Here is a 20952-nt window from a genome sequence, read left to right on the forward strand (position 1 = left end):
TTTCAATTTCCTTCATTGACTGCTACTAACTATTAGTTGTTAGTTGTATTTTATTTCTATTTTTTCTTGTTAACCAGTTTTGTTTTGTTTTTTTTTTGTGGGAGTGGGCTCTTCTTCATTTGTTCAAATCATGATACGAAATTGTCATGATTTTAATTGTATTCTGTAGATGGTGTCAATCAGTTTGTCAGAATTAAACATGCTTTTTTTTTATTAGTTGTGATTAGTTTTTCATGTTGTCATTAAGCCGTCACTAGCTGAAACTAATCTCTTCTCTATCTTTTCTTTTCTTTTTTTTGTTTTGTTTTTTTTTGTTTCTAACCACCCAGCCGCCACCGGCAACTAACCTATGACCTTCTGACCTCTGAACTCTTCACCCAATGATGACCTGACCATGCCTGCCTGCTGATCAGTTAACTGGTAATCGCCTTTGCTTGCCTGTCGTCAGTGCAGCGAGCTGAGGCACTTGTCCGTTCGTCTTACCATCTAACCAAACAAAAGACAAAGAAATTGTCCTCCAACTCAGCTATTTTTTTTTTTTTTTTTTTCTTCCTGTTTGGGTGAAAGTGGTTCTAGAACCTGCACTGAATAGTAGTAAAGCAATAAGGCCCAATTCATTCCACAGCACTGATCATCTTTTAATATCCCACCCTAAGCGAACGGTAAGAAGGCCTCTCTTAAGAAGGGGAGACAGATGGCCCTTAACTAACTACTCAATGACAGAGGCAGTTACTGTGAGAGACTTCTAGGAATCTTTTTCTTCTCATAGCGAAGTCAAAGCTCTCTCTGAATGTACTGTGTGATGATGCATCATGCATGAACCTTCGGTCAGGGATATCATTGGTGAAGTGATTTCAAAAAGTATTCAAAATTTGATATGCTGTTTAGTCACTACAGTGCCCTCAAAGGGCAGAAGTTGCAGCCTTTTTTATATTGCCTGCCAAAATTTGAAGTATTAGAAGAAAGTGTGCCATGAGAGAAAAACTTAAGGAGTTTTGAAAAGTAATGCAAATAACAAAACTGCAACACTATTTTTAAAAAGATAAATATCTGAGTTAAAATTACTGAATCTTTATTTTACACCTAAAAAAATATGAGAACAAGGTACATGCATTATGTGTCACATTACTGGGCAAACTGTTCAAGTATTTTTTTTTTAAGCCTCCCTGTATAGAAAAAAATCATTAAGGATGTAAAAGCCATGCTTGCCTATTTGCTGTATACATGTAATGAAATTGTAGATAAAGTGTAGTGCATTGAAACAAATGAACAAAAAGTAGATACTTTTACTATACAAGGGTGCTGGTGCAGAAAAAATATATATATTTTTGGAAATGTAGCATTTTATACTTTCAAGTGTTATAAAAAAAAAAAGAAAAAGAACAAAGAAACCCTTTATTTCATTAAATGATTTTTTCTGGTGGTTGTCAAGAAACAAAAGACCAAAAGAGCCTTTTTGTCTTTCTTTTTTATTTTTTAAGTATTGGAATAAGTCTAAAGAAAAGAAAGTGCCTTATTTTCCTTCATGGTCATTTAGTCAAGTGTCTCATAAAGATCAGCTCCTCCCTCAGAATACAAGTTAATGCATGTTACTCAGTCGCCCAGTATGTGAAAGAAGATATGAGGGAGACAAATGAGTTGATGGTTTGAATTATATGATTTTTGCCACGTTACCTTGATGCAAATTTGCCAAATCTGATACTGTGAAAAGATTTGATAACTTTTCTAATGCCTGACTAGTAAGTTTTAAAACATAACTCTTTAAAAAAATAGTTTAATACTTTTGGTTATTCCAATCTTCAATGTTAACCCAAAGGATTCTGAGATAAAAATTATGTGTCATCTAAACTTGCGTTTACAGACAAAATTAGAGCTTTGTTTTATTTGGAGAAGGGGGATGCATTCATTTGGTTTTGTTTTTTGTTTTTAATTAATTGGAGATAGATAATAGGATACCTAGCAAATGTTTTCACAAAAGTGAATCTTTGTGATTTTCATTCTAGAAAACAATGTTTTAAATCACCCAAATTTAATCACATGTCTTTATATCATACCAGATAACTGGTGTAGTGTATCCTTTTACTGTTTCAGTAACCTCTGCCTCCCCCATCCCTTAACTTTAAAAGAATGTGAAAAATTAGCATCATAGTGCATATAAATACTCAACCACATTTCAGCTTAAGCTTCTAATTTCTCAAGAAGTTGAAACAGTTAGTTATGTAGTTGAAGCAATTTCTGTGCAAAGCCTACATCTAAACACTTGAGTGAATAATCATTAACTGCTCAGTACCAGACGTGGCAAATCTCAAGTGACAGTGGACTCCCCCCCAGCTTATCAACTCGTCCCCTCTTCACACCTTCCCAGCATCACAGTCAGAGGTCAGCAGGAAACCTTCTTGGTGGCCTCCCCCGCCATCTTGTGTCACTTGGAAACCATTGTCAGTTTATTTACTATGCAATAGACATTCACTGTTTTGTATCCAGCTAGCTTTGGTTTAATATGCCACTGCTTTGTCTTGCTGTTACACATACAGTTTTGATTTATTTACAATATATGCTGTGCCATTTTGATTTTTATATTGTTTGGTTGGTTGAATAAATTTGCGACACTCAAACACTTGAGGTGATAGTTGTTAAAAACAATACCAGTATTTGATCCAGTTTCATCTCAACTATGTTATACCTGGACATTTTAGATGTTTATCAAAGGTCTTTTATGGGGAAGAAAGTAAATGTATGAAATAATAAATGTGTGACATTTATAGGTAATGTTGGCTCTGAACAAACTTTTGAAAACTTGGTTGACAAAATTTTGGATCAACTGAAAAAAGCATGACTTTTGAAATCTCTGAATGCCTTGGTTCTCAGTATTATCATTCTTTATTGAATTTATTTCTTATTAAAATATGTAGTTTTTAAGACTTTTTTTCTGACAGTATTATGTAATTTTTTAGCGTGGGTAGATGGGAGTGTCGCTTGTATGTTACCGTACAGCTGACATGTATTTTTGTCTATTCTTCATTATCTTAGTTTCATGCTATGTATGTAACCATAACCAACCTATTGCCTATGAGAAACATGTAAGATAATGTATTTACAGCCATTGTTACAAGTTTATAATGTATTTTTCTATCTTGTTTTATATGTATGTTATATAACATTCAAAAAGAATTTTTTTCTTGATTGAGAAAAGGATACAAAATGCAAAATCCACAATTTTGATAACTGAAAATTGCCAATTGTTTTGCAGTACTTTATTATATTGGGTGTCTTGTCTTTTTTGGGCTTTTAGTTAGCTAATGAATGAATACATTAGACACTTTTGGGTTTTAGTTGGGATTTTACATAGCTTGCATTTTAATTCTTTGGTTCTTTGCTGTTTCTATTAACCCATAGCATTATTTTAATAAATGTTATAATACCAACCTACTAACTCTGGACTTTGTCTGTTTATTAACCTTTATATGTTTAATTAAAATAAACAAAGACAAAAGAATGTAAAGTCTTGAGTTACTGGACTAACCCTGAAGAACGTGACCACAGATAACATAGCGTGACTTGTTTTTATGTTGTTTGTCAGCTGACAGTTTCGCACACTACTGTTAAAATGGCTTTGGTTATTCTGGTCTTCTAGCTTGGGGGCGGGGGGCGGGTGTAGGTGCAGTAGAGATGGGAACAAAGTAGCCTTTGTTTGAGGCATTCTTCTCTTGCCACTTGCCTTTCAGCATCTGCATTACTAATTCCACACCTTATTTTTCCTTCTCCAAAATAATCACTGTCTGCTCACAGCATCGAGTAAAAAGATACACATTGTAATGGTATATACCTGGAGAAACCAGTTTGATTCTTTGTTGAACCATTTCTTTTAATTTCTGTAAATAAGTAATTTTATGGTCACATTGTAAAGCAGAGAAACTGTTGATATTTTACCTTTAGATTTTTGTTTTAACTTGACCTTTTTCCTTTGGAAAGCACTGAACTTGTTTAGCTAACTGCTCCTATTAGGGGAGCTTAACTTGGGTAAAGCCAAAGGCCCACTGGCTGTTTCTCATGGTGGCCTGAAGCCCCGCTGCTTTCCAGTGAGGAAAAGAACCCTCAGCACGTTACTGAGTTTTCCTCAGGTATTTTTTTCTCTGTCACCTACTTTAAAATACAGTCAGACTAAAACATTAAACAAGAAGTTTAAGGGGGAGGAACATTGGGATTTGAAAAGTTGTATGTGATTAATTTCTTGCATGCAAATCAATTTAAGATTTCTTAAATATCTTCATGCTTTTCTTGGCTGGAACTTGGGCAAATTAACCTGTAATTATGAATTCTTTAGTTTAACTCAAGGTGCATTTTTATTTCACAGATTGATACTTGCTTTTTTCTGTGAAACATTTCTCCTAGATAACAAAATCCTCAGGATGAATTTTTGCATTTGTAAATAACAATTCATCTTTGTAAATTACATTTTATTTATTTAGGGTTCTAAAATTGAGGGCTGAAATGAATGACATGTAATAGAAGACAAAACTGTACCAATACGCTGTTAACCAATCAGACTGTCAAGGTATTCTCATTTCATAAATACATATACACACATATACATATAAATAATACACAGAGTAGTGTTAGCTGATGTGAGTGATAACAGCGAATCACCATTGAGATGGTCATTTGGATCATGTAAACAAACCCTGTCATGTCTCTGATGGGAGCGGTGGGTAGTGTACTGTTGTTAGGTAGACAGGTCTTTTAACATGCTACTATTTGTAAAAGTTTCCGTTGCCGTAACAGTTCATGTAGTAGTCTGTGAAAATTCGAAGCTGTCTGTCAAGCTGCTAATATACAAATTGTCATGGTACCATGTCACTTAAATTGATGAATTTCTATGCAATTTACTGTTCTCTGAAGCCTATGAATGCAGCCTCATCTCATTTTCAGTTAAGGGTTACTTTATGTATAATTATGTCATTGCTACCTTTTATGTAGGAAATGTAAAAAAGTTTAAAAAGGTGAAAATAACATTACAGATTTCATTTTTATACAGGTTACAATATTATTAAACATGAAACTACCAAATTCCTAGAATAGTAAAACTCTAGAGTCAGTTGATTGATTGAAACTATTTGACAAAACAGTTGAAAGCTGAGCTTTCAGTCAAGAAGTTGGTGAAATTAATGTCCTTAAACTTTTCCTTTAGGCAAATGTCAGGGAAAACTTAACGTGAAAGTAGTTACTCCCGTACGCACCAGTGCAGTAGCTGCAGATGTAAGAGGTCATTAGGGCACCCTGCCCATAAAGCCAGGATGTGTATACGTACACACAATTGGTGTCTGGGTATGGTTTTCTAAACGCTACATAAGGATCTGAATTTTTTAGTGTGCCAAAAGCAAATGATAGGTTTAAATGAAATTGCTCACTACCAAATCAAGACTCTTCATAAATACATATATACGTGTGTGTATATATATATATGACATAACACTTTCACATGTGACAGCCTAAGGTTTCTTTAGTTTTAGGGTGGGGTGGGGTGGGAGTGGTTTTGCATGTTTGACCAGGATGTGATGCCTGTCTTTATTCCTTGATAAGAAGTAGCTGTTACAGCATTTCAAACAAATTATTTTTGGTAGAATAGAACTTACTGCCAAATGATAATTTATTTAGCAAAAATTATTCTGCAACTTTTCGAATTCACAACTTTTCTAAGTGCATAGAGTAGTTTTTTACATTGTCACAAATTCCTTAATACCTTTATTTAAAATGGAAAAAATATGGACAATATTTTAGAAATATGTGCTACACATCTAATTTTATCTGTAGTTTAAGTGATCTAAATTGAGATGCCTTTGATATGAAGAGATTTACCAACATTATCTGCGCTCGTGCCTTCAATGCGGAATCAAACTGGTTAACCTCGGCACAGTCATCTCCTTTCTGTGTTTCTGCTGCACTAATTGCCGGGGGTGGGAGAGAAGGCGAATGAATGAATTCATAGTAGAATGAGGCGATAGTTGCAGCAAAGAGCAGCCACAGTATTGATTCCACATTATAATTTTGTTGCCCCTTCTTGGCAAAAGACACCACGTTGTGGGAAGATCTCAGCTTCCAGGGTAAAAGTTAATTTATAACTTAAAAGTGCTATTAAGTTTTTATTACCAAATATATCTTTTATGGTTTATATTGTGGTATGTGTGAAACATTTAAAATTTTACGTGGAAATTGTGTATATATATATATCTATATATAGATATATAGATATATTGTGTATCTATATATATATATAGAAGTTGAAATAGGTGTTCACAGATCACGTGTGAACGGAGAACTTCATATGACTGTACATGAAATGAAATAAACCAACTGGAAAAAGTGCACGTGCTTCATCCTCTCAAGCCAACTGCAGCTGGAAAGTGCTGCTTATCCTCCACCCCCAGAAAATGCATGTATCAATATGAGAATAAAGAACGCACACTTTCAATTTTATTGAGGCTTTCAACACTATTTAAAAAATGTAAGAATTTGACATTCTGGAGTTATTGTAACATTAGAAAATGGGCATAACATTCACTCTGATTTTAGCCATTAAGGGAGATTAGTAAACAGACTGCTACAGTGTTCCACAGTTGGACTGTGCATCCAAATTTTTTTTATCTTTAATAAATGGTACAGTTTTTATGTAGTTTTCAAATGTAAGAAAGAAGAAAGGAATGCTGACCAAAACTTGATTTCATCAGCTTCATGAAAAGGACTAGTGTCATTAACCTGTTGAACAGAATTGGTTTATTAAAAAAAATCATTTCCAGTAGTGTGAAACCTTTATGATTCTTTAACATCTAAATGTTATGACTCCTTGTACCTTAAGTTTTCCAGTCTTTCTTATTTATATCATCTCCAAGTACCTCTGGCTCCTTTCCTCTTGCTCACCGGAACCTTAGTTTTCCTCAACAGAATGCTTTGTTAAAGTAGCCCACAGGTGCAGGATCCGTAGCACCGTCGTACAGACTAGCAGCCCAAAGGTGTGTTTGGTTTGGCTTATACAGTGTTCTGCTTTTTAAACTACTTGCCATAATTTAAAAGTGGCAACACTAGACTTTAAAAAAAAGTCTGATTGCCCATATTAGATTTTTTTTAAAAAAAATTCTTCACAAAATCTGCTCTTCCTGAAAGATGAGTGTCTAGAAAGCCCAAACATATATTCTTACGTAGTAGGCACCAGCGAAACTGAGTAATTAAACGATCCCCTTAAGCCAAGTATTCCCTGGTTAGTCACCACCCCACCACTCCTTCCTGTCTCTCGTGTCACACTTGGGCTGTTGATTTTCTTACTCTTCTCTTGCTTTAATCCTTCCCAGCCTGCTCCTTGGCTCCTGTGGATATCTGTGCTTGTCTCCTGGTCCAGGATGGTGATCTGACTTTCAAACCAACTTCTCAAAAGGGATGACATAAAATCGGTTTTGATGTTTTTCCTCCTGAAAAATCAGATGAATATTTTAGTCACTGTTATTCATGCACATTGTATTTCTTATGTTCAAAGAAGTACTTAATGGAAGCACTAGACATTTGGATTTCCTTCCTAATGTAATTTTTAATGATTACCTCTTTTATACAATACTTTGTGGTCTTCTTAGAAAACAGTTAAACTAATTGACCATCTAATAGTTGTGCTATACATATATCTAAAATAATAGTCATGGTAAGTTTGGCATCACATCTTCCCCAAAAAATGTTTATTAAAATTAGATTATTCCAGTTTAATGCTATTTTGTGAACTATATACCCTCTGAAAGTGCTTATTTTTACATGCTACACAACAGTTCCAATTTTAAAGAATATCTCCTAAAATTGGGATGAAAATCTACTGTAGTCTGTGTTTTAAAGTATCCTATACTATGTTCATTGGTTACTTAACTGGATATTAATATAAAGGTTATCACAAGAAAAAGATGATTAAGAGCAAAAGGAGAAGAAAATATTTGCAAGTGAATCCACAATTCTTGCAGAACTATTTGAGTTGATACTAAAGATTTTATGTTCACTCCTTTAACTTAGAACTGTCAAGGTTGGGAATGAGGAAAGTGCCTTGGCTGTGCTTGAAACCTGAATTTTAGTGTTTCCCTTATTACATTCATTGTTTTCAATGATTGATTTATAAAATTAAGACATACTGGTAGTACAAGTTGAAAGTTGGTTTGAATACATTTTAATTAAATGATAATATGTAATATGCTTTTGTTCATTGCTTTATCACTGAGGTAAAACAGCATTAAAAAGTTGTCCAGAATTTAAACTGACTCTAGATTTCTAGATTCCTAGGTGGCAGGAAAATGTAAAACTTTAAAGTTCATGTGCGGAACGCAATGCAGGTCCTGAAACTAAGAGTTAAATGGGACTCTCAGGGAAAAAAAAAAGCTACATTAGCAAATCAAACATACATATGCCTCATCCAGAACATCATTCAAGCATCAGTTTGGGGGCTACTAGCAGTAAAGTTGGTTTTAAATGAAATAAAGTGGGAAAGTTAGGTATCACTTCCAGAAGTGGTCTGTCATCAGTAAGTATTTGGTGTTGATTCTAAAATGAATTAGAAATCTCCCATTACTCTTGGAATTAAAGCAACCCGGTATGGAGAGACATGAAAGAAAAAAATGTAGTGTTAGCTTGACTTTATGTCCTGTTCACTGAATTCTGTATGAGTCTATTTGGCAGAGAAATTTTGTACTCTACAAGGAAAACATCACTGATGTGGACACCACCAATAATGTACATCCCATTAAGCTAATAAATACCAAGATGGCTGTGTGAATACCTTGAATTCTTCAGAGAAGTGTGTTAGTTCATTTAGTGTTGCTATAGCAGAACGCCTGAGGCTGGGTAATGATGAAAAAACGTTTATTTGGCCCACATTTCTGGTGGCTGGAAAGTTCAAGATTGGGCAGCTGCATCTGGTGAGAGCCTCATGCTGCTTTAACTCATGGTGTAAAGCCAAAGGGGAGTGTGGACCAGGTGCACAGAGACCACAAGGCAAGAGAAAGCAAGAGGAGGCCAGACTCAACCGAGTCTCCTAGGAACTCATGCATCCCTGCAAGAGGGAAAACGCCCCATCCCGAGGGCGGCCATTAATCTATTCATGAGGGATCCGCCTCGGTAACCCAAGCACCTTCTATCAGCCCCCACCTCCCAACACTTCCACACTGGGGGTCAAATTTCAACAGGAGTTTTCCTGGGGACAGACTCCACCCAAACCACAGCAAAATGTGTGACCCAGTTTTTCTAAAATGCTTGTTACAATTTGCTAAAGAATTACCACCACCATCCTTAGCTCCATCCTAGAGAGGTTGCAACAAAGAAAAGTTATTGAACCAGAAAGCGGAGTGTCCAGCCCGACCTAAAAGAAGCCAGGTGCAGGGGCTCGGCCAAGACGGGTGGATCACCTTATTTTTATCTATGGAACTCCACATTTAAGTACATATGCAATGAACTGGGAAGAGTTCATGTTATTAAGGGAAATACCGGGAAGCTCCTGCTTTCCTTACCACTTTCTTCCCTCAGTTCAAAAAGGAGTACTACTGCCTTCAAAACGGCATTGAACAGAGCTAATGGAAAAGAAAAATAGAGGCAGATGTAAATTTAGTCTAAATACGAACTTGAAAAATGAAATTGGATACCACACCCCCTCCCATTTCTTAAGTATTTTTTCATTTGTCATTCTTCTAAAGCCAAAGGTGATGAAAGTCATGCCTGCTGTGAGATCCGTATCCATTCCAGCAGGTTGCTTGCCAAGAATTTGGTAATAGTGTCAACATGAGCCTTCTTGCTGGGAGCCCTCAGCAGGCTGTGAGGAATGCCTGAAGAGTTTTATGCACAGGAGGCTCTCGTGCCACTCCTTTTCATTTTGAATTACTACCTGTTTCTCATGAATATTTCTTAAAAGTAGAAACTGTAGAATTCTGTAACGGAATTAAAATACAGAAATACCAGAGGAAAAATTTTAGGCCATATATAGAAAAGGGTTGTTGTGATACCCTGTTGTATATCAATGGCTATAAAAATCAAATATTAGGGGGGAAAAACACTAGAAAGCACCCCAACAGAAATCATGCATGCTTTGCACTTGCAGGTTACTCATATTGATGAATTAGCACCACAGTCAAATTTCTGAGTGCTTAATTGGTGTTAATTAAATGATGCCAGTATTTCTGTGTATATCAAAATGTACGAAAACCAAACTTGTGCCTCAAATTTATGTTAGTCAAATATGGTAAAGTGGTGTAATAGAATAGATTAATCTCTTACAATGAGAAACCAAGGGGGATCAGCATACCTTGAGTACATGTTCTCAAAAATACTCCCTTAGTGACCGACTGGGGAGAAATTGCTATTGTAACTGGCAAGCTTCAAATACATGGGCTGGGTAGACAGTAAAGACAGGATATTTTAACGGAAGACATCTTTTATTTTACAATTTTAGCCTCTCTTTTAAACAAAATGTCCAAGTGTTTTACTCCCACCCGTCTTTAAGTTATGCTCTTCAACGTCTCTAAGGAATTTAAAAGTAGAATATTTGTGAGAAGCCACGGGTCAAAAACTATAACTTGATAAGTATACATGAGTGTGCTGTTTTGTTTTGTTTTGTTTTTTGTTTTCTTTTTCTCTCAGAGCAATATAAGCTTGCTTTCCACAGTTGCACCAGGGACTGACTGTCAACAGCATCCAAATATCTAAATGGTTGGTGTATTGTAAAGCACACTGTAAAACAGAACCTGCTCCTGAGGAGTGTATGTGTTTTTCAGTAGGGCTATAAACTCTATGGTCATTATCCAAATGAAGATTTCAGTTCCGCATGTGTATTATGCCAGGTTGAATTGGCATATGTGTATTTATGGAGACAAGTTATCTTTAGCAAGGCTGCTGGCCATGTCAGTTTTTTGTCTGTTTCATCATAGGAAACATCCCAAACTACTAGAGATTATTTTTTGTTTTGTTTTTTAAACACTGATCATTCTGGTGAAGTTTTTTGTTGTTGTTAAGCTAATTTTTTTTCCATTGTGTTTGTGTTTCCACTTTTTGGACACAGAGTAAATTTCACCTAAGTTATTTCATATTACAGAAAATGTAATAGGGGTTGATGATTAAGGAAGTAGATTTAAAATATATAGGAATTTTGAGACCGAACTGTCAATTGTTTCAATAGACAAATCCAATTTAGAACTCATGCTGATTTTTTAAAATTCCAAATACGAGTCAAAGAACTTTCAAAATAACTAAGTGAGTTTATTCATTCAAGCAGTATTTATGTGCTAAAGTGATTGGGCTGAATACCATGCCTGGCCTCTGGGTAGACAAGAGTGAATATACCATTCCTGCTTCAAACAGCTCACAGTCCCAGGCTAGAGAGAGAAATGGAATATAAAAGTAGTATGAGGATTATACAGCAGAATTCCAAGCCCCAGTTTTATGCAGAACATCGAGTAAATGATTCTCTTCTGTGAAGACAGGAGCTAAATGTTTCACAGTATGTTCATTTCAGAATGGTGGCTAAACTTTAGTAGAAAGTCTTGCTTCTTGGTATAGTCGTATTTGAAGTAATCTTATTCCTTGATATCATATTGATTTATGACTTGCCAAAAATATTTTTTGAAAGCCACTATGTTTTGGCTGTTGGGTTACCAGGAGGAATTACCATTTATTTTCACCCACCTTTGGCTGCTGCTGAGAAAGACATTTCTCCAGCCCTGGTACCTCTCCCTCTAGGCCTTCCTGGGGGCTTTCTTTGGATCCAAAGCCAAGTCCTAGTGTGATGTATCCCTAAGGGTACAATCCTCATAGTCCTAGTACTAACGCCATTACCAGTCTCAATTCTTTCATATTCCCACGAGGTACCATTTAACATTGAAATTCAACCACTGTCCCTTAACCCTTTTACTATGGTCTTATCTGAGAAGCATTTTATCTAAAAATAGTAGCTTTGCACTTAATCTCTGCAGTCTATATAAATTTAGGATAACATTCCTCTTCCTTCAGACTGTTCGTCCTTTCGTTCGCGTGAAAGTATACAGAGTACCCTTGACGGTGGGAGCGCCATGGTGTTTTTCCTTGAGTTTCCTATCGCTAATGTTTAATTGCAATTGTAATGGAAGTGCTCAATAAATATTTGTTGAGTGAATAAATGCCACTATATCCCGTTTCCTACCTGTCCCTATAGAATTGTCAAGTCAACTGATAGACTTAGCCCTGATATTGGTATCGAAGCCAATTGGCTGGCTGGAAGGCCGGCGAAGGCAGCAAGTCGCTCACAGGTTCTGAAGTGCACCAGAGCCTGGTTCGTGCATGTTATCAAGGCCGTGCCAGCGCTGGCTGTCCCATCGTCAGCTCTCCCATCTGCAAAAGTGAAACTGTACTCCTTATATTTTAATCTTCAAGACTGTCTTTGATATTCACTTTAAGCATATCTATATTAAGTTATTGTGGGAGAGGCAGGGTATAGAAAATGGTTTAGTCCAGTTTCCATATCTGAGAGAGAAGCCAGGATCTTTTTGTAAGCATCAAACGTTAAAAGATGTAGAATTTTAAAAATTGATCAAAAGCCCTTAGAAGTGAAAGCAGTTTTGTTGATCGTAAGAACTAACACACTATTGATTACAGATGAGAAATCAGATGCCCAGAGAGATATCTCGGGAAATGATATCCCTAAGTTCGTATACGTGGTTGACAGATTGGGAATAGAATCTCTTGTATCAAACCCTTGCCACATGCTGAGAGTTGGCATCCTCTGAGCAGAACCTTCTACACGGAAAGGCATGGTTTTCTCCCTGGGCTCTGGCTTCATTAGCACGTGGCTCTCTACTGTACTGACACCTCCACTTTATAACTGTTCCAGGCGGTATTTGCTTAAAGAAAGAAGAAACACTGCAAACAAAAAAGCACCTTTCCAGCTGGGCACAGTGGCTCACGCCTGTAATCCCAGCACTTCGGGAGGCTGAGGTGGGTGGATCACGAGGTCAGAAGTTCAACACCAGCCTGGCCAAGATGGTGAAACCCCGTCTCTACTAAAAATACAAAAATTAGCTGAGCGTAGTGGTGAGCACCTGTAAGCCCAGCTACTTGGGAGGCTGAGGCAGAGAATTGTCTGAACCCGGGAGGCAGAGGTTGCAGTGAGTCGAGATCTGTTTAAATGATGCAATTAGTATTTCTGTGTATATCAAAATGTACGAAAACCAAACTTGTGCCTCAAATTTATGTTAGTCAAATATGGTAAAGTGGCGTAATAGAATAGATTAATCTCTTACAATGAGAAACCAAGGGGGATCAACATACCTTGAGTACATGTTCTCAAAAATACTCCCTTAGTGACCGACTGCACTGCAGCCTGGGCGAGAGAGCGAGACTCTGTCTCAAAAAAAAAAAAGCACCTTTCCAAAAATGTGTCTTTTGGAATTCCACTATTTTGGAGGTCATACAGAACGTGTCTAGCCTTGGAAGGGTGAAGTGGGAGCATGCTCTTCCCGTTTCTCAAATGTGCTTGGCCTGGGAGAGGTGCCTGATAATAGCATCTGAGTGAGTGACGGGCCTGCCTGAACTTCCGTCACTTCCTGTCAGTTTCTGTGATGGTCTCACCCACATTCCCACCTCCGGTCCCAAGTCCATTCATCTTCATGCTTTCCGCAAACTCCTGCACAACTGACAAATTTCCCTCCGTCATTGTATGACTCTCCCAAATGCCATATCCATTCTTTTTTCTCCACAAAGGAGAAAGGTAAGGAGAAGAAACGAGTACATTGAGAGGCCTGGCTCCTGCCAAAACTCGGGGTCAGGTGGGCTCCCCACAAGAGGGCTTCCCAAAGGTTTTCCAATCATGGTACACTCGCAAAATAAGATTTGAATGGGTGACTGGGGTCAACTGATGAGGCTGCTCATAGCTGGAGGCAGCCGCTCAGGGCTTAGCAGCAGACTGAACGTTTCAGATGCATTTGGAATCCATTCCCTTCGTGCCAGGGCTGGGGAATGGGAGAGCAGGACCCCCGCCACTCTGTGGAAAGGTAGCATCAGAGGTGACTGCACCAAAGTTGAATATAGTTGTAAAGCTGGGATTGTTCCCTATTACTGTATACAACAATATGACAAATGTCACGTATTTCATTACTTAAGATTACAAACCATTTTAGTGACTAGGAAGTGATGCTAATCTATATCTTTTTTCTGTCAAGACATAAGGTACTATCTACAAGATGTGAGTTTTAGTCTTCTTGGTATCCAACATGTAAGTTCCATTCATAAATCATCATTCACCTACTTAATAACTCATAGCAGTAGAACATTTTATCAAGAGTTGACCTCTGGAAAATTATTTTACACCACTGTACACGTTGATGAGAAAGCTATAGAGTACTGAAGATTTAGAACATTCTGAGTGTAGTAAGACGAGTGTTTTTTCTCCCTTTGACTGGCAGTGATAATGTTCATGTTATCAGGTATTTGAAGGACTATTTGGGTCAACTAATTATTTGAACCCTACCTACTACAAATCTCCTTTTCAAGGGATATGGATTATTGATTGGAGATTTCCACTTGGTATCAATGATGCTGAAATAACTAGGTTTTTTTTTTTCTTTTTTCCCTAGTAACGTCGTTTACCATTGAATTTTGTGGGATTTCAGTTTATTTGAAGCTAGCATTATCTGATTCTCTTCCCGCAGAACTTAGTTCCCTATGGATTATATGACGTGGCATAGTAATCAGAAGGGTTCTTCCTTCACTCTATTCAATGCTCTGTCGACTGACAAGTTAGTCCTAGTATAGGCATTCATATTAACGCTTTCATCACACAACGTGGCTTTGCTGGGCCTGCGCAATTGAAAATCCAACTTACATCCAACGCGGGTTTCTCCAAATGCTGTAGCTGGCTGTCTAAACACAACTGAAATTTCTACTATTAGAACACTATATCACATCTAAATTGAGGCTCAGACCACAAACTTTTGTTTATTTAACCCAAAAATCATTCATAACAATAATTACTAGGGAATACAAATGCCTGTTCTCTAAAACAAAATTTAAAAATCACCTTACTCTTAATATTTGAAATTACTTACAGAATACTAAAAAAGCACACTACCAAATATGTGTCTCACAATTTTTGCCTTAAAAAGTTTTCGGGCTTCTAGCGGGAGTCCTACAGTTGTTTTAACAACAAAAATCAATTGATCTTGACTTGCTTTCATTGATAAATCTTTGAAAAGTATAGACTTAGATTAGGACTGAGAGAATTGAAATACAGTGGCCCCTTCTTATATATAGGGGATATATTTTCAGACCCCCAGTGGAGGACTGAAACCATAGATAGCACAGAACCTGATTACATTATGTTTTTTCTTTTTTCTATTTTGAGACAGAGTCTCACTGCTGGCGCAATGTCGGCTCACTGCAACCTCCACCTCCCGAATTCAAGCAATTCTCCTGCCTCAGACCCCCAAATAGCTGGGATTACAGGCACGCACCACCACGCCCAGCTAATTTTTTGTATTTTTAGTAGAGACAGGGTTTCACCATGTTGGCCAGGCTGGTCTCGAACTCCTGGCCTCAAGTGATCCACCCGCCTCGGCCTCCCAAAGTGCTGGAATTATAAGCATAAGCCACCGCACCCAGCAATGTTTTTTCTTATATATTTGTAGCTATGATAAGCTTTCACTTTTTCACTTAAAGGCAGCACTTACAATTCTCTTTGTCCCGTCTGAATTGCAAGCATCACTGCTCTTGCGCTTTGGGTCTGCCTTATTTTATTAAGTAAAATAAGGATGACTTGAACACAGGAAGTCAATCTGATAACTAAGACGGCTGCCAAGTGACTACCGGGGGCCGGGGAGGTGTCTACAGCAAGGATATGCTGGACAGAGGGATGACTCATGTCCCAGGCGGAAAGGCGCAAGATTTCATCACACTACTCAGAATAGCTTGAAATTTAAAACTTAAGAAATGTTTATTTCTGGAACTGTCCATTTAATATTTTTCTAACACAGTTGACCTTAGGTAACTGAAACTTCAGAAAGGGAAATGTGAATAAGGGGGACTATTGTAATCTAGCTTTAACCACTTTTCAGTAATCAAGAGGTGCACAGTATAGATTGAACGTGCATCACTCAGCACAAGGCGTCTAGTGAGAAACTGCAATGATGATGTCGATGACTTTACTGCTATGCTCTCCTGGGAATGATGGTCTTGGTTATCACTCAGAAACACTAGCAAACAGAGAAGCGAGGATCTTTAAGAAAAGCTGATTCTCATAATTCCTTTGGGGAGGTTTGTACCATGACTTAGAATCCTATCTCCCTCTATATGCTGTTCGGTTTTCTCCTCTACCTAGGAAGGGGAGAAGTACTTGAAGTTATCTTCTTGAGTTCTCAATTCCTAAGTCATACTTGATAGTGTGCTTTTTGGCCATCAGTGTATGATTTTAAGTATTAGGAGTAAGGCCCCACCACCACCCCAACACATTCTTAAATAATGAGACGTTCAGGCCAGGCATGGTGGCTCACGCCTGTAATCCCAGGCAATTTGGGAGGCCTGGCCTCACTTGAGGCCAGGAGTTTGAGACTAGCCTGGCCAACATGGCAAAATCCCATCTCTACTAAAAATACAAAAACTAACCAAGTGTGGTGGTGGATGCCTGTAATCCCAGCTACTTGGGAGGCTGAGGCAGGAGAATTGCCTGAACCCGGGAGGCAGAGGTTGCAGTGAGCCAAGATCACACCACTACACCCCAGCCTCGGCGACAGAGCAAAATTCTGCCAAAAAAAAAAACCACAAAACAAACAAAACCAGGAGCTTGCCGTCTAGGCAGCAGCCCACAGAGCAGTAACTCCCACACTCCGAGCCCCAGACCTGCCTGGGAGGACCTGGGAATAGACCTTGAAGATCTGAGGGTCTACCCTAGTGTGAAACCCCATTCTGTGCCTGGCCACAGTTATGTCTGGAGGCCAGTGTGGCCAAATAGTAACATTTTAACCACAGGGAGTAGAGACACAAAGGGAGGCTTTCCCTCTGTGCCCCGCTGGCTGCCCTTTCTCCTGTCCAGCAGAACAGGTTTGAGCTTTTATCATTATTCCAAAAAAAATTAATATTTTTGAAGAAGTAGGAAAGTACTTGTACTTGTGAAACACTCAGAATTTCCAATTAGAAAAGCGCATATTTAGGGTGCTGCATAAATCTTTCTCATGTAGCCATATTTCTCTGTCAGCATAACGTAGGCTCTCTGGAATATGACTGCTTTCTCACTCTGGGGATTTTAGACAGGTAACTTCAACCTGAAACCTCAGGTCTCTCATCTATAAAATGGGGATAAACTACCAATGTCACAGGGCTCCTAAGAGAGAGTCAACTGAGCTAATTAACGTAAACCTCTTAGCACGTTGCCTGGAACTGGTGTATGTTCAGTGAGTATGTGTCATTATTTTCCTCTATTGTTTCCTGTTGCTAAATTAAGAATGTGTATTTAGTCAAGGCACGGCAGTTCACACCTGTAATCCAGCACTTCGGGAGACTGAGGTGGGTGGATCACTTGAGGTCAGGAGTTTCAGACCAGCCTGGCCAACATGGTGAAACCCAGTCTCTACTAAAAATACAAAAATTAGCTAGGCATGGTGGCATGCACCAGGAATCCCAGCTACTGAGGAGGCTGAGGCAGGAGAATTGCTTGAACCCAGGAGGCAGAGGTTGCAGTGGGCCAACATTGTGCCGCTGCACTCCAGCCTGGATGACAGAGTGAGACACTGTCTAAAAAAAAAAAAAAGTGTATTTAATCTACCTGGAGTCATTGGGAAGTGAGTCATTTCCCGCCCTCTTTATAGCCTTGAAGATTTCATGTGTCTTCTTAAGAAACTCATGTACTTTGGGGTGCCCATGTTACGTGGTGAGTAAGATGTTTTACACATTTTTGTACATGATTAAAATAATGTGCGTACTTTATAAGTAAGCTGTAGTTTTCAAATAAAATCTAGCTAAACTCCTACCACAAATGCAACAGGCATAAAAAATAGTGATTACCTAAAAAGTCACTACTATGCAATGATATTTAAACCTTATATGTCCTCATATTAAATTCTGCTTTGTACATTGAACCGCAGTTTATGTGACCTGAATATTTATTTCAAAGATAAACAGTACCTACACATTCCTCCACGGGTTAGATTAGGGTGTTTATTCCCAGGCATTTTTTTTCTGTTGTATTCGGATGAGACACAGACACGTTAGACAATTTCATCAGTAATGAACAGGAAACACACCAGATGCCAGCCTCGTGCCAAAGACTCCAACTGATCACCAAGAAACATCTGCCAAAATGCTTTTTAAACTCTTAGAGCACAGCTGTGTCTGTGCGCCCTGCTCCCTCAGTTAAGCTTCCGCTGGCATGACCTGCAACGACCGGCGGGTCCTGATGTGCTTTTTCCCTGATGGTAAAACTTTCTGAAAGTTTTTTCTTGTGTCCCTGCGAAGCCCTTGAGTCAGGCCACCTGCAAGGGAAAACCTTGACCGATTCACAAGGACACATTCATCACTTTCTCAGGACGTGACTGGCGCCACCCTTATTCTCTACGGTCACACTGGTGTGCGGCCCACAGAGAGCCCTCTCTTGAGAAATGGGCACAATGACTTAGAAGGCTTGGTGGGCCACTCGTCCCTTTAAATTGAGGGCGCATGTAGAGTAAGCAATCTCATCTGAACGCCACCCGCTTGGCGGGCTTTTCCTCACTCCCTTATTGTAAGGCACCTTTTGCTTTACTATTTCCCCGGGGCGCAGGCCGGGATGCAGACAGAGGCTGGCTGTAGTCTTTGAAAGCACCGTTGACTTGGTTTGGGGTCGGCTGCACACAGGGCACCATGACCCTGTTGAATGGATTAGGTCGGGGGTGGCCACACACAGGGCACCAAGACCCTCTTGAAGGGATTAGGTCTTAGGTTGCCTTGTGCCCACAGTTTTGCTTTGCAAGGAGTCTAGCCCCTCTGAAGAATGTGACAGAAAATGTAGTACTAACAGTAATACTCCCTGAATTGTACATGGGCCTGCTTCTTTAAAAGAAGAGAAAGGAGTAAGGATGAGGAGAGAGCCAAGGAGTAACGGTGAACAGAAGACAAGAATTGAGATTTGGTCCCTGGGAGAGTCAGAGGAGAATTCAGTGAGAAGTCTGGGAAGACGAATAGACCAAACAAACAATCCTCCTAACTGGGCAGCTGGAGGAAAATAAGGAGGAGGTAAAATTGCTGGTGTCAGTTTTTTTACACGTAAACTCTTACATTCTTGGGCTTTATATAGCATACTTTTTTAGTTGAACGAATGCTATAAATACGCATTTTTTTTGTTTGTTTGTTTGAGTAGATTAGAACGCTTGTCACAAAGAGCCTTGTAATTGGCATTGTAGAAGCGTTCTGGGCTCCTGACTCTAAAAGAAGAATTGGCACAGGAGTGGAATTGCGGTGTGGAGGAGGGCTGCTTGTATGAACAGGAAACCACGGTGGAAGTTGTTCAGATGAATGACGTGCTGAGGTTGGAAATCCCATTTCTAAAATAATGGAGGTGTGATAGTGATGCCATAGGTCAGCTGACTAGAATAACAAAATTGAGTTGAGAATAAAGCTGAGAAAACTATTGAAAATGAGCCACGGAGTTGTGCTGGGCAACCTCATGTTTTACTCAGGATCTTAGGAAGTCTTTGCATGACCCAGGATTTAAAAGCATTCATGAAGTTAAAGGACTGCTTCCTCCCTGGTCGTGAAGAAACCTCAGGGACAAGAAAGGAATGAGCTTCAGTCTGAAGCTGGCATGAACGTAGGCTGGAAAAGAGATCACTACAGTCACAATTGCCAGGTGCGTCACCAGAGGCTGTTTCCATGTGACGTTCTTGCCACAATTTAGAATTAAATTTAATATCTTCTGCTCCCCTGTAGTGGGTGTGCCCTCAAAGCTCCAAAAATGCTTGAACCCAACAAGCCCAGCACTGAGCTGTCTCTCCATCTAGACTCCCTTCCCCTCAGCTATTTCCCCCCTCACCTTCCATTCGCTGGCCAAGGTGGAACCCTGGAAGTCAGCCTTGTCCCCGCATCCCAGCCGCCCTCCCTCTGCTCTGTTGAGAGGCGAGGCCAGCTGGACTTCCTGGGTCGAGTGGGGACTTGGGGAACTTTTCTATCTTACAAGAGGATTGTAAAATGCACCAATCAGGAACTTTCCTGTCTTACAAGAGGATTGTAAAATGCACCAATCAGCACTCTGTAAAACACACCAATCAGCATAAAACACACCAATCAGCATAAAACACACCAATCAGCGCTCTGTAAAACGCACCAATCAGCAGGATTCTAAAAGTAGCCAATCGCAGGGAGGATTGAAAAAAAGGCCACTCTGATAGGACAGAAACGGAACACGGGTGGGGGACAATAAGGAAATAAAAGCTGGCCGCCTCTGCCGGCTGCAGCAAGCCACTCGGGTCCTCTTCTACGCTTTGGAGGCTTTGTCCTTTCACTCTTCACAGTAAACCCTGCTACCGCTTACTCTTTGGGTCTGTGCCATCTTAGAGAGCTGTAACACTCACTGGGAAGGTTGGTGACTCCATTCTTGAAGTCAGCGCCACCACGAACCCACCGGCAGAAACCAACTCCAGACACACTGTGGTCTTCCCTGCTGTTGGCCTCTGGGCCTCCCTCTTCTCCACCAGCTCAGCCTGGAATCTCCGCAGCCCCCGGGGCTCTACTTCCTGCAGCCTCAGATGTTCCTCCACACGATGGAATCCCCGCCAGACTCACCAGGGCTCACGCCTGGGCCTTCCCACTCCCGCCTCTGCTTTCTTTTTGAGTCTGGAGCCTCGAAAGAGCCTGTTTTTTGGATGATCCTTCTTCCTGCAAGGCCCCAACATGCCATTCCCCAGCCCCTTCGGGGGCAAACGTTGGTACTGAAGGCGCCCTCCTGTGCTTGAAGCG

At 39.4% G+C, this 20952-nt stretch overlaps 1 protein-coding gene across 2 annotated transcripts in view; it reads left to right on the plus strand.

Moving 5' to 3' along the window:
* Positions 1–3429, plus strand: part of QKI (QKI, KH domain containing RNA binding) — a 162428-nt gene extending 158999 nt beyond the window's left edge. For both annotated transcript variants that reach the window (XM_054493154.2, XM_054493151.2), the window contains exon 8: positions 330–3429. In XM_054493154.2, the coding sequence (XP_054349129.1) occupies positions 330–346 (17 nt within the window). In that variant the 3' untranslated portion in view covers positions 347–3429. The remainder of the gene's footprint in view (positions 1–329) is intronic.
* Positions 3430–20952: the final 17523 nt, after the last annotated feature.

This window comes from Pongo pygmaeus, chromosome 5, assembly GCF_028885625.2.
Source record: "Pongo pygmaeus isolate AG05252 chromosome 5, NHGRI_mPonPyg2-v2.0_pri, whole genome shotgun sequence".
NCBI lineage: Eukaryota > Metazoa > Chordata > Mammalia > Primates > Hominidae > Pongo > Pongo pygmaeus.